The 15,090-nt window shown below is 35.5% G+C and overlaps 1 protein-coding gene across 4 annotated transcripts in view; it reads left to right on the top strand.

Moving 5' to 3' along the window:
• Nucleotides 1–200: 200 nt before the first annotated feature.
• The window catches only part of ZDBF2 (zinc finger DBF-type containing 2), a 30,843-nt gene continuing 15,953 nt past the window's right edge, over nt 201–15,090 (top strand). Inside the window, exons 1-5 of one of the 4 annotated variants that reach the window (XM_081052713.1) lie at nt 201–516; nt 5,105–5,158; nt 5,904–5,979; nt 7,144–7,248; nt 13,298–13,425. In XM_081052713.1, coding sequence (XP_080908839.1) covers nt 7,189–7,248; nt 13,298–13,425 — 188 coding nt within the window. In that variant the 5' untranslated portion in view covers nt 201–516; nt 5,105–5,158; nt 5,904–5,979; nt 7,144–7,188. Of the gene's footprint in view, nt 517–571; nt 685–5,104; nt 5,159–5,903; nt 5,980–7,143; nt 7,249–9,006; nt 9,118–13,297; nt 13,426–15,090 lie in introns of those variants that run through there. The other 3 variants (XM_081052716.1, XM_081052714.1, XM_081052715.1) reach the window with 3 other exon arrangements.

Raw genomic sequence — 15,090 nt, forward strand, 5'->3', positions numbered from 1 at the left:
TCCTAACTGGTCATTTTGTGTAGAACAGGTTTGATTTCCTAAGCTCCGAGTGGGGCCCTGACCCTGGAGGAAGTGTTAGCTTTAAAAGATGTCGGGGCGGGGAGGGTTGGGGGCGGGAGGAAGGGGGCTGCAGCGCCGGGGCTGGGGGTGGGCAGGGGGCGGTCCTGCTGCTCCTGCGTCAGAAGGGGCCTTGTTTTCGCACCTTCCCTGACGTCAAACCTCCATCGGGGCTGCAACGCGGCGTTGCCCCTGGAGGACTACGTGGGTTGAGTCGTGACTGGGGTCCGGGTCCTGCAAGTGACGCCTCTCACTTTGCTTCTCGTGGCGCACCGGCGGGAGAGGCGGCTGGCTCCCGTGTCTGTCGCGCGGGCAGCAGGCAGCCGGCGCGGGCGGCCGCGGCGCTCGGGACGGCTCGGGGGTCCGGGCACCGCCATGGAACCGGAATAGGAAGGCAGCGCACCCCCCGGTCCGGGGCCTCCACCGGGGCCCGGAAGGAGCCCGGCGGCCACCGCGGAGGTGAGGACGGCGGCGCGGGCGGGCGGGCGCGGGCGGGCGGGCCGAGGCGGCGCCCGCGGGCTCCGTGCGCGCGGCCGGGGGTGGGGCCTGCTCGCCTCGCGCCCCGGGCTCCTTCTTCCTCCCGAGGGACGCTCGCACCGCTCGCCGGCTCCCGCACCCGCCTCGCAGGTCCTCGGCTCCCCCTCACCCCAGTCCCTCCCTGCCCCTTCTGCGTGCGCGGGGCCGGTGTCTCCGGGCCGGGATCGCGGTGGCCGCGGCGTGGGGTGGAGGTGGGGCGCGGGCTGCCTTGTGCTTCTGTCGGGGGCCCTGGGACGGAGGGGCCCGCGGACGAGGCCCTGAGCTGGAGCCCGGGGAGGGGGAGGCTCGCGGAGGTCGGATTTAGGGCTTTGTACCCGCGGGGAGTTCCACGGGCACCTGTGGGGCTGAGATCGGAGCCACCTGTCTGCAAACCCCCTTCCCCTAAAGCCCTGCGCTGTGTCCAGCTGTCCTCCGACCTAGGCCTTTACCAGCCTCCTGCGATTAGAATTTGTTTTGGAAACGTTAGATTTTGGTGTTGACGAGCAGTTTACTATCGCTGTGCAACAGTTGTGTAAATCTGGTTAAATTACGCCTTCGTTATTACGTGCTCCTGAAAAAGGCCCTTTCCAGCTTCTAACAGCCGTCGCGATGATTCTGGCAGCGCGTGGTGGAAATGCATAACGAGATAGTGGTTCAAAGGCACTAAAACGTGTTCTACCCCCACGATAGAATTATATTTATTTATTTATTACAGCAAATATATACTATATAAAAAAAAAAGCCCACTGAAAAAGCCCATAGCAGTTTCATCTTTAAGAGAGAGTCACGTTAACAATTTGGGGGTCATAAACTATATTCGTGTGTTACATAATTGGCTATTAATGTGATCTGCTTTTTTTTTACTGAACACATCGAGGACGTTTTCTATATGGATGCATAAACATATTTTCACTGCCTTGTCAACTGGCACTGATTTGGACCTAACGCGTGGAAGGCATGAATTTTCTTTTCTCTGCACCTTTGCTAATGATCAGACACTCTTTAAAGATTTGATGAAGTATCACCGGTAATGGCAAAGATACTGGATAGAAATAAGCTGAATTGAGGGTAACAACCATCTTCTATGAAGTATTGTTTGCTCTGCTTAATAATATGAGGGCGTGTTTTTTCAAATTGCAGTTTTCAGTCCATTGGTGAATTGTGAAATTTATTTGGTGAGTCATAACTAGCAGTTTAAAAAAACCGAAATAAGATAGCATAGAAAATACCAGAATGCATTATATTACATGTAGGAGGGCATTGTTTTGCAAAACTGTGTGTGTGTGTGCGCGCGCGGGTGTGTGTGCTTGCATGTGTACCTGCGCCTGCGTGCTGGGTTGTGATATAAAATGTATTTCATGAGCCACATATTTAAGTTTGAAAGTCACTAATCCAAGGTACTGTTAGCATGTATCTCGGAATGGGAACAATGATGCAATTAAGCCAAACATTAGTTTTACTCTTTTCTTTGGAATATGTGACAGTGTTTATTGCAGCAAATTAGATTCCTATTTTTTTGTTTTCACCTAATATTAAAACAAGTAATTAGCATTCCTGAAAATACAGAGAGGAAGTGTTTTATAGATGCTAATAGATTAAGAGCATAAACTGCTCAGATTGACCTAGGGTCCAATCCGAGCTACACTGGTTATTGGTGTGTGACCTGGAACAAGATACTGCTTCTTTAGCTCTAAACCTGTTTCCTGAATTGTAAAGTGGTAGTTATCATAACACCAACCTCATCAGGCTGTTTGATATTCAGATGAGATAAGATAATGCTTGTGAAACTGTTGACAGTCCCTGTCCCAAATTAAGTACTCACTAAAAGTTAGCTGTTATTATTTTAATAAGACTGAATGGAGGTATCCAGGATAATGCTTGTCATCAGAGGAAAACCAGCATTAAGTGGATAATCCACAGTAGTGAGGAGTTGAAAATTAGGTTAATGTAAAGAAAGGGACACTGATTCTTAAATATCATTTGGTCATTGTTCTGCGATTGCTCCCCAGTTGTATTCCTAGATCGGTAATTTTGATTATCTCATTCAATAAACGAAATGCTCTCCTATTGTCTTTTCTAGTAAATTGGTATCTCTCTTGTCAGGCAATTGAAAAATATTTCCCATAGGGATTCTGGATTTTGTTAGCTTTATTTCGACACTGCAGTCAGCTTGAGAAACACGCACTGCAACTCCGAACTCATTTCAACAGTGTGTTTTATCTCTGCAGCAGGTACAGATCTCAGGTGTGCAACAAATAGTTTTATAAAGATAAATTAAACTTTATTTCTATTTTGAGACAGTTGTGCTGAAGTGGTCTCAGACAGATCTGAGATCTCTGTTCACTGCCCAAGATCGTTTTATGCAGTTTTAAATGTTACCTAAACCAGTGAAACGAGAGGGTGAGCATTCTTTTTTTTTATATAGCATTGTTATTTTTATAAAAAATAAATGGAATGCTTTGGATTGAAAAAAAGGCTGTTGCAAAATACTTAATTGAGTGTGACAACTGTAAAACGTTGGGCAAAATCTTAATCATAATAGAGCTCTTGGTCTTGAAAATGTCTTTAAGTTCTTTGCTTTAGAGGAACGAAAATGGAAACTTGTTGAAGGTATTTAGTGATGAGGTTTTTGAAAGTATGAAAACAATGACTTGGAACTCTAGCTGTCCTATGCACATGCACACATACACACCCCTCAGTGAAACAAAAAAGCCTAACTCGACCTTTAATCAAACATACATACATTTCTATGTTTTAAGTTGGATAAAATATTAAGATTATATGTGTATGTATTTTAAAAATAATCTTACTAATTTTAAAAAAGTTAACCAATTACTGTGTCTTGTCAGAGTAGAGGGCTTTTATCTTACACTGATAAAGTGAAATGCTATACAATCATTAAACATTCTGTTTTGGAATGATACAATGTCATATCGCAGTGCTCATCCATGCTTGTCATGTATGGTTAAGTGAGAGAAGCCTGTGGAATAGACTGTATAGTACCATTCCATTTTTGTAAAAACGTATTTAGATCAAAGAAGAATATATGATAAATGTTGATGGGTAGTGGGACGATGGCTGATTTTTATGCTCTTTATTTCTTTAGTTTTATAATTGTATTATAATATGTTTTACTTTCCTAATAAAAATAAAGTCATTTTTGTAAAGAAAAAATCAGTGTTTTCCTGACTAATTTATAAGCATAATGAGACTAAATGTTTGTTCTAAGGGATACTGATTCTTTGAATTTGGATATTTTGGGTATAAACTTATTCTCGAGTATTCTAGGAAATGATGCAGAATAGTTTATACTTTGTGAAAAGCTCCTTTGAGTAGGAAAGAACCATTGTTTCAGAATTTTCTTAAAGCACTCTGAGGATAGTATACTGCTTTGCAAAATAGTTCCATATTAACCAAAGGTATGGTCAAGATTTAGATTCTTTAGTCTGTTTTTAAACGCTATCATGGCAAAACCCAACCTACTTTTCTTGCTTTATTTCCCCTTAAATTCTTAAATGAAACTTTAGCTCCACCAAAACTTGTCAACTTATTAGCTCCAAATATACCTGTGCTTTCTTGTATTTGTTGTTTTGCTTCTTTGTGACTTGGGATATCTTTTCCTGACCTTCGTATAAGCAAATCCTACTAATTTTCTAGTGTCCAGTTAAAAAAGCATATCCGTTGTGACATCCTGGCCCCTCCAACTAAAACTGAATTTTGCAACTGAACCATTGGCACTTATTATTTGTACTTAGACGTTTCTCAGATATCACCTGATATTTTTACATTGATTTCCCAATTCCATTTTAAACTTTTTGAGAGTAAGAAAGTTGTCATGTTTTTCTCTTTCTCTTAAAGTTTCTAACATGGAACCTTCCACAGGCTAGGTGCTAAATATTCATTCTTGCTTATACAGTGGTGTCACTAGCTCTTAATGAGTTTTAAGTGTTGGAGTATTTTGTTAACCAGTAATCCTGGATAAGAGTCAACACTTTTCCCATAACAGTGTGGAAAAAGAAAACTGAAAATTTGGCTGAATCGTCGATTGAGATGGATAGATGATAAAGAATTGACAGTTTTTTTCATTAAAACTAACACAGGAGCAATGAGCTGGGTGGTTAGTCCAGGACCTAAACTTAATTTCACATGAATATTTCTTTTAAAAGTTTCTCTTGAAGCTTATTTTGGGTTTGATAGTATCTTTGCCCTTAATCTCGTTAGAGGCCCCGTTTCACCTGACATTTTTTTTTACAGTTGCTATTCCCCGGCCCCAGAGATCTGGTGTATTAGATGGGGGTTATTTGGACCATCACAGTTACTCTGCTCCAGAGCATCTTAGCAGGTTAGGTGGGATTCAGTGAGTCGTATGTAAAGTGCTTTGTGTTCAAGAGTTAATATCTTTTCCTCATTATTAGAAACATAATGGTGTCACTTTTCAGACTTAAATATGACGTGGAGGTACTTATTCTGTCGATGCTAGACACTTCTGGGACTTATCTTTTCGAAAAAAACGTTTTATTTTGTCTTACAGATGTGTGCCAGGACTAATAATAGCTGATGAAATACCTACCCTTTTCTGCTCAAGGTAAATGATTTGTTATTTTATAAAAATACCAGGTACCAGTAGAATCCAGAGTTTGTATAAAAAGACCCATTCAGTCATGCCAATGTAATATAATCCCAGACCCCAAAGAAATGATCCCTTTAATAAGTAAGAATTTATTAGTACATAAAAATGATGAGATATTATTGGTTCAACCTATATCAGAATCACTTGGGAGCATTTTAAATACGCATAATATGCATGTGCCTGGTTCCCCACCAGCGGATTTTGATTCAGTTAAGTTTTTCAAAATTTTAAAAAATGCCAACAGGTTGTTCTGATTCATTGTAGCTCATTGTCATTGTAACATGTATATGACACTAGAAATGAAGGAAATGGCAAGTAATAATGCCATGGGAGTTCAAGGACATAAGGTTTAAAGAGCAAAGAGTTCAAGGACAAAAGGTTTAAAGAGCAAAAAATATCTCAAGTATTTAAAGTGTGTGTGTGTGTGTGTGTGTGTGTGATGTTAGACTCATACTTTCACTTTGCCTTTCATTCTGTAAATGTTTTAATTGTATTTTAAAAAAAACTAAAAAGTTTTTTATTTTATGATTCTTCAAAGTTTAGCTGTAAGCTCCAGGGTTCTCTCAGCCTGAAAATTACCATATCTATAAATACAACTTAAAGCTTGTTTCAGTCCATTGCTTCAGATTACAAATGAAGTCAATTAATGGACTTAATTGAGTAATTAATTGAGTAATTTCTTATATATTCTTTATTTCAGAGGCTGATTTAATTGATTTTTTCCCCCATAAGTGTTGGAAGTCAAAAAGTCAGTTTCTCATAATAAAAAGTAATAGGTAAGTGAAAGTTATGATAGCATTTTGACCTAATGAAGTTTTTCTGTTCTTATCTTACTGGTTTTGAGGCTGTGATTTCATTTTTTAAGCATTAATTTCAATGAGTAAACGTTTTCTGTTGCAGGATCATCCTTATCAGAAATATTCATAACATATTATAGGATAATTCTATTATATATGTTCCAATAGACAATGTTTAAAATAATTAGTTAAAAAGTTGATAAAATTATCTTACAATTCTATTTTCACTTTAAGAAAACACAGCCAAAAAACTGCATTGTATTGAATTTGTTACTTAAAATAATCATAAACTTACGTACATTTTATGTCAGTGAATGAATTGGGTATATATCACAATTACAGGGGAATTTAAAAAATTCTGAATTCTAGATTCTATCTCAGCTCTACTAAACAGAATTTTGGGGGATGATTTTGATGCTCCTGATTTGGGAACCACTGCAGTATGTAATATTGAAGGACTATAGTTTGAAGGGGATAGAGACTTGGAAACTGTCGAGAAATCTCATTGCATTAATTGGAAAAAATTCCTTATATTTATTTGGTTTACGTAATTGTCAAAGAGAAATGTCTTGTTTCAGACTAAATTATTTTGATTTTTAGCAACTTTTTTTGGGTAAATTTTCAAAAAATCTGCCCCTTTCTGGACTACACAGAAAATACAAGTGGTATATTTACTCTCGTGACAGAAAATTAGATGTTATATATGACACTGACAGTTCAAGTAATCGGGAATTTTGTATAGAAGCATAATGGGAAAAATTAATGAGCCTCATTAGCATATAGTAAATACTATAGTAAAAACTATAGTAAAAACCTAGAAATAGTAATTAGTCTTTGAAATTGAGTACTGTATTCTTCAATACTGAATCAATCCTAATAATGCTAATAAGTTTTCAGAAAACTGATAAAAAAATTTAGGCTTCAAATGTGGGCAGCAAGTTACTCTTTTAGAAGACGCATAGCTATCATTTCTACTCCAAGCTCACTGATTGATTCCATAGCTCATCGGAGTCTTATTTATTTTCCGTATCATGAGAAATAAGAGTGGGTAGGACTTAAGAATGAATTTCTGTTCTCCGATATTATCATAGCTATCTTCCTCACGGTGGTAAGGAATTATTATGATTTTGCCATTTTTTACAGTTTGAGTATTCAACGACAATATCCATTTGGCTTTGGTTATTCAACATGCAGAGCAGACAAGGATATTGCAGTTATTGCTGTGTGCGCTATAATAACCTGGAACAGGTGAGAGGATCCTATTAATATGGGTAATACCTCAAAGGACCAAGCTGTCGTTTTCTGTTCTTTCACATTTTATTAAATTCATTTATTCATTCATTGAACAGGTCACATTGAGAATATACTATTTGATAGTGTTTAAGGTTCTAGGGATATGACTGTGAACAAAACCAGGTCCTTTTATTTATGAAGCTTACATTATAGTGCAATAAAACAAAATAGTCGTATGAATCTAGTACCGAATATGTCAGATTATGATAAATGTTAGGAAAATAAAATAAAGAGGGGTGTACAATATTAGGTAGGGTGGCCAGGTAAGGTTAAGGCAGTGACATTAGAGTTGAGATTTGAATGAAGTGTGGGAGTCAGGCTTGCTTATATCTGGAGGAAGAATTTCCAGCTAGAGGAAAAAGATAGCAAGAACAGAGACCCTTAGGAAAAAGGGTAGTTGACATGCTAACCAAAAGCCAGGAGGCCAGTGTGGTAGCAGTGGAAGTAGGGTAGATGGGGGGGTTGGTGTTGAGTTATAGGTGAAGAATTCACAGAATTAGATTTTGTAAGACATTGTAAAATAAGACTTTGAATTTTATGGTTTTATACACAAAAGTTTTAAATTTTGCTATAGTTGAATTTAGCTTTTTTAAAATTCTTTTTGTTGCTTGTATTTTGGGTGTCATAAAGATTGCTGAATCCAAGGTCGTGAAAATGTATGCCTGTGTTTTCCTCTAAGAGTTTTATAGTTTTAGCTCTTACATTTAGGTCTTTGATTCACTATGAGTTAGTTTTTGTATATGATGTGATTTAATTACCTCCTAAAAGTCCTATCTCCAGGTATAATCACATTAGTAATCAGAACTTCAGCATATGAATTCTGGGGGTATAGAATTCAGCCTACAGCAGTTACATTAACTGAGTTTCAGATGTTAAACCAATTTTGATAAATCTCACTTGTTCATGGTGTATAATACTTTTTATATGTTGCTAGATTTGCTTTGCTAGTATTTTGTTGAGGATTTTTCCATCTATATTCATAAGAGAATCGTGTCATAGGAGAAGTAGTAATATAATGAAGTTTTGGTTCTGCTACTGCTAAACCGTTTCATCTTAGATGATATCAAATACAGGTTTATAATACAACATTAAAAAATTCCGTTTAGTGGCATTTGTTTTGTTTAATTATCTAATAGTAGCCACTTAAATTCATACTAAAGAAAAGTCTCTATTGTGATTTCCACACCTCCACCTTCTTAAAAAGAAATAATTTTTAATGCTGGTTATAAACATGATGAGGCAGATAATAAATCTCAAAGCTCTCTTTAATATTTCTCTCATAAATTCGATTACTTGACTGGGAGGTTATTTGTTGAAACTTTGATAATGATAAAACATATTAATCTTTTAACTACAAGTTCTGTTCAATAAGCTTTCATATAATTTTTTTGCTTAAGGTTTAAGATAATAATTTTTAGACATTTGGATATGCCTGCAATAAACTGACATTTAAAAACACTGTTGATGACAGCCAAGGTAATTTGTATAAACTATAAGAACTTGAATAAATATATATATTTGAAACCTTTAGAGAGCTATTAAGGCAGTGAAGAAATATGTGGCTCAGGTCTAGCTGAATATTCAACAGAAATGATGGAAGCCAAAGTAAAGGAAACAACTGTCAACTTAGAAGTCTGTATTCAATAAGTATATCCTTCAAAAAAGAAGGCGAAATAGAAACATTTTCAGAAAACAAAAATTAAGGGAATTTGTCACCAGCAGACCCTTACTAAAGGAAATAGCAAAAGGACTTCTTCATGTAGAAGGAAAGTGATTCCAGTTGGAAGCTCAGAGATACGGGAAGGAATGAAGAGCAATGGAAAGGTAAATATGTAGGCAATCTAAATGAATAGTATCTTGTGGGATTAACAACAAGAGCATATGTATTAGAAGGGGAGTAAATTGAGTTATTACCAAAGGACCTTGAATTGTTCAAGAAGAGAGTAAAAGTAACAAGAAATGTTAGACTTTGATAGAGGGTTACTTGTTATAATCTGTTACCACTAATGGACTAGGAAAAACGTCTCCACCTACTAAGTTAACAGAAAGGGAAAAATTGGAACAATAAAAAGTCCACAAGAAGGCCAGAAAGAAGAGAGATAGGGGCATTATATAGGCAAGAATACTAAAAACAGATTTAAAAATAAAAACATTAAACTCAAATATATTAAGTGAAAATAGACTTGATTCTTGAATTAAATTGTATGCAATATTTTATCAGAGATCCTAGCCAGGGAAATAAAAGAAAAAGAAATAAAAATTACAGAGATTAGAGAATAAATGAAACTAGTATTGTAAACAGTGTGATTGTGGAATAGGAAATTCTAAAGATACCTAGATGAAATTGATAAGTGATTATTATTAGAATTGATAAGTGAATTTCAGAAGCTTCTTGGATCAACATAAAAAGAAATTGTATTTTTATATATAAACACGACACAAAAAATGAGATTTAGAAAAGATATTTATAACAGCTTTAAAGAACACAACTCTTAGGGAATAAATATAAGAAAATATGTATAAGATCTTTATAAAGAAAACTATAAGCATTGAGAGAAATTTAAGAAAAATTATATAATTGGTGTGATATACTATGTTCATGGATTGGAAAAATATTGTAAACCTGTAAGTTCTGCCCAAACTGATACATTGATTCAATGACATTCCAATCAAAATTCCAGCAAACTTTTTAAAATGAAGATTAAGACAATTCTAAAAATTTATGTGGACATGCAAAAGTCTAAGAAGAACCAGAATAATCTTAAAGATGAACGAAGTCAGAGGACTTACTGTAGCAGATATTAAAACTTATTATTAAATTTATAGTCATTAAGACAGTGGTACCAAGTTAGAAAGAACATGGAAATAAACCAGAATCTCCAGAAACACATATATACATTTGATTTGTGACAAAGGTGGAATTAAAGAGCAGTGATGACAACACTTTCTTCAATAATAGAGACTGGGACAATTGGATATTCATATGGGGGAAAATGAAACTTTATTGCTAAATCATCCTGGATACAAAAATCAATTCCAAGTACATTATAGATATAAATATTGTAGGTAAAACAATAAAGCTTCAAGAAACAAGTAGGATATAAATATTGTAGGTAAAACAATAAAGCTTCAAGAAACAAGTAGGAGAAAATCTTCATGACTTTGAGATGAGAGATTTCTTAAACTGGTCACGAGAAGCACTGACAAAAAAATTGATAAACCTGACTGTAAATTAAGAAACAAGATGATGTAACTATTCTTGGGAAAGATACTAGATGTACTTTGTATGTGTGTGCACACCAGTAAAACTATTTGTGAACACACACACACACACACACACACACACAAAGTGAAAAGGCGAGCCACAGAGATGATATGTGAAACACATATAATTGAACAAAAGAGCTCATATCAGAATAAATAAAGAATTCCTATAACTCATTAAAAAAAGAACATCTATTTGAAAAACGAGAAGAGACTTGAGACACACACACACCCTGTATAAGACCGGGTCTTATATTAATTTTTACTCCAAAAGACGCATTAGAGCTGATGGTCTGGCTAGGTCTTATTTTCAGGGAAACACGGCATCATAAAATAGGACATCCAGGTGGCCAGTAAATATGAAAAGCTGTCACAAAAATTGCAATTTAAAGCCACAGTGATATAACATTAAACTCCCTCTACAATAGCTAAAATTAAAGAGACTGACAACATGAAGTATTGAAGAAGTAGAGCAGTGGAGGTTATGATACACTGCTGGTGGGGGTATAAATTGGAACAGCCACTTTGGAAGTGCGTACTAAAGCTGAGCAAACCCTTATAACCCAGAAGTTCTACTCCTAATAATGTATTCAACAAAGTGCGTGCACATGGGCACCAGAAAACACATATAAGAAGGTTTTTGCAGCATCGATAGCCCAAAGCTGCAAACAACACAAATGTCCATCAAGAGTTGATGAATGAAATATGGTATATTCATAGAATGAATACTACACAGAAATGAAAATGTACAGACTACGGCTAATAGGAAAAAGTATCACAAATGTTGAATGAAAGACCTGAATGCAAAAGAACATATATTGTATTATAACTCCATTTATATAAATTCAGAAACTTTAAAAACTAATCTATAATATTAAAACTTAGGATAATAGTTATTTTTGGGGAAAAGGGTGGAATATTACATTGGTATGGGATATTAGGGGGGTTCTGGGTGCTTATTAGTTTTTCATGATTTAATGGTTATGGATGTGTTTAGTTTGTGATCTGTGTGCTTTTCTTTATGTAAATTTTATGTAAGTGCAATTCTCCATTTGCATGCTTTTTCAAATTTTTTTCTACGTAGAGAGAGGACAAGGTTGGATTTTAATTGAACCATTATTTGTTCCCTTGTGCATTTGTCCCATTCACCACCGGGCAGGCTAGTCCTGGTCATGGATACTGGGCAGTGGGGTGTTCTGTAGCCAGATAATCTTGCAGTTGTAATTCATATTGTTACTGTGGTTCAGGTAGCACCAGAGTAGACCCCCAAAGTCAGCATGGAAGGAAATAATTCCAAGAGTTGTTAATAGTGGTCAAGAGCTAACACCATGTTTTAAGTTCTTTTGAGACCTTTACAATGGTATTTAAAGCATTACTTTTCCCAAGTATTGTTAAAACATGTTATTAAATTGTCTAACTTACGTTAGAAATATGGTATTAGCGCTAGCACTAGCATAAGACAATGAAAAGAAGAACCTTTTAGAGTTAGACTCAGATTCAAATCCTGGCTTTTTTACTTGCTAGGTACACAACTTTGGGCAGTTTACTATAATTATTTGTGCTTTAATCTCTTCATGTGAAAATAGGGACAAGATTCATACTCAGTGAAAATTCAGTGAGATTACTGTTAACAGAATAGCACTCTGATGTGTTGTTATAGGTGCACAGTAGATATCAGACTTCTTTTTCATCCCTCCTGGTAGTTCACTAAATAATACTAGTAAGGGCAGAATCTTTCTAATTGTAGAACGAATTACAAAACAGAAAAGCATAATATATTTATTCTAATCTGTTTAAGGCAAGATTTTTAATCTCTGAAAAAAAATGATGGCCTTTTTGTGAATTAATTACTCTTTGACTTTTTAAAAATATAACGATCCAACTCTCTTGTTTCTCTTTTAAAAAAAAATTTATTTTTTATTGGGGAATATTGGGAAACAGTGTGTTTTTCCAGGGCCCATCAGTTTTAGGTTGTTGTTGTTCACTGTAGTTGTGGAGGGCGCAGCTCAGCTCCAAGTCCAGTCGCCGTTTTCAATCTTTAGTTGCAGGGGGGCACTGCCCACCTTCCCATGCGGGACTTGAACCGACAACCTTGTTGTGTTAAGAGCTTACGTTCTAACCAACAGAGCCATCTGGCTACCCTTCTCGCTTTTAACACATTTTTATGTTTAGAAGTAATTACTCATTGAAAAATATAAGAATTTATAAGAAAAATATAAAAAATTTCCCATCATCATACTACACAGATACAAATTCTTTTAAGATTCTGGTATATTTTCTTCCATTTACTTGTTTATACATTTTCAAACTAGTTGAGATAAAAGTACACCTGTGATTTGTGTACCCCGTATTTTCCCCTTAATATGTAACAGTTGTCTATGTTATTAAATTTTTTTTGTATTATTTTAGATAAGTGCATAGTATTCCATCTTAGGGCATATATAATTTAAAGATTTTAGGAGATTTCCAGAGTTTTTGTTGCACTGTGATAAACATTTTGTTTTGCATAAATCATCCATATTTAAGATGATTCCTTTAGGAGAGATTTAGAGAAATGTAATTACTATATCTACGGGAAAGATACTTTTATGGGTATTAGGTGCATAGTTTAGAATTGCTTTATAGAAAGGGTATGTCAATTTATACTTTTATTAGGAGTTGATAAATGAATTTGTTTCATGAAACTCGCACTACTGAGTATTACCCATTGAAAAATATTCAGTTTCTTTTTTCTTTATAGCATGTGTCCAGTGCTCAGCACAGATACTTGACCACACAGAATAGACAACGGATGGGTACCAGTAGTTTGATGGAACGTTTCTTGCAGGATGTACTGCGGCACCACCCATATCATTATCAAGAAAGCAGGTAAAGTAACTGAGTGGAATAATATTAGTACATACTTATTATGTTACAATAGATGTTTGTGGTAATGTTTCAATACTTATGTGAATCTTTGTTTTTTAATTTAATTAATGTTTTTTTTTTTAATTATAGTTGACATTCAATATTATATTAGTCTCAGGTACAACATAGTGGTTAGACATTTATATAATTTATGAAGTGATCCCCCTGAAAACCTAGTACCTACTTGGTACCATACACAGTTATTAGAATATTATTGACTATATTCCCAATGCAGTATTTTACATCCCTGTTACTATTTTGTAACTACCAATTTGTGCTTCTAATCCCTACTCTTTTCCACCCAGCACCCCCCAATACCTTTCCCATCTGGTAACCATCAGTTTGTTCTCTTTATCTATGAGTCTGTGTCTGTTTTGTTTGTTCATTTATTTTGTTTTCTAGATTTCACATACAACTGAAATCATATGGTATTTGTCTTTCTCTTATTTTTAAGTGAATCTTTGAATCAGGGAATATAAAGTGATATTTTATCTAGTAACTTCCCTTTGCTATTATTTAAAAATTTATTTTCTAGCGTAAGTAAATTTTACTATAAAATAGATGGACTATACAATCCTTTTCCCCCAAATAAGTTTTAGGCCAATAAATAATCGTATATTATTAAAATGTTTTATAACTATGTCATAGGATTAAGTAGGGGAAAAAGGTGGGAGCAAAAATAGCTTTTGAAAGATTAGTAACAAAAGCTGGTGACAATAGCAAAGTGTAATCAAAGTAAAAACGAAGTCAATTCCACATTAATGGTATGATTTGTGAACTGATATCAAATAGAGGTGGCTCTTTTTGTAATCTGTCAGTATCTTGATAGCTTTCTCTTGTATCAATTTATTTTGGTTGTTTTAATAAAAATAAATATTTTTATAACACTTAAGAGTTAATGCCCTGTGTTAAAGAATAATATTGGTAGAAAATGGGTTAAGTATTGCGGTGAGTTTGCAGCTGCAGCTGGACAAGGTAAGGCAAAAGAGATGATTAGCACATCTGTGCAGAATTAATTGTGTTAAGCACCAATAGAAAAGAAAAAAGGATAAACTTTTTTCTACTTTGCTTTGCAAGTATGCTTTGCAAGTCACCAACCTAGAATTTAGCAATGGTGAAAAGGTTTTAATGGGAAAAGTTAGAAAAAAATACGTGGTTTTTTTTAGCTGGTGGAAAGATAGAATTAGCCTATCTTAGGGTCAGTCTAAATTTCCAGCTTACAGTTTGTATAAGCAGTGCTTTAGCAAACATATTTGTACATGTAACTTTCTGTGGTGTAGATTCCTATAATTTGAATTTCTGAGCTAAAGTGTATGGACATTAAAACTATTTTTTTATTTTTTATCTTTTTAATTTTGGAATAATTTCAGGCTTACAAAATAGTTGCAAAACTGGTACAAGGAATTCTTGTATAACTTTCACCTGGCTTCCCCCAATGTTTAAAATAACCAGAGTACAATGATCAAATCTATGAAATTACGTTGATTCTATACTGTTTGTAGACCTTATTCAAATTTGTCAGTTGTCTGATGTCCTATTTTGGACCAAGGATTCAATCCAGGGTCACACATTGCATTTAGTTGTCACATCACCTTAGACTCCTTTTTAATCATGAACAGCTCCTCA

Source organism: Rhinolophus hipposideros (assembly GCF_964194185.1).
Source record: "Rhinolophus hipposideros genome assembly, chromosome: 6".
NCBI classification, from domain to species: Eukaryota; Metazoa; Chordata; class Mammalia; order Chiroptera; family Rhinolophidae; genus Rhinolophus; species Rhinolophus hipposideros.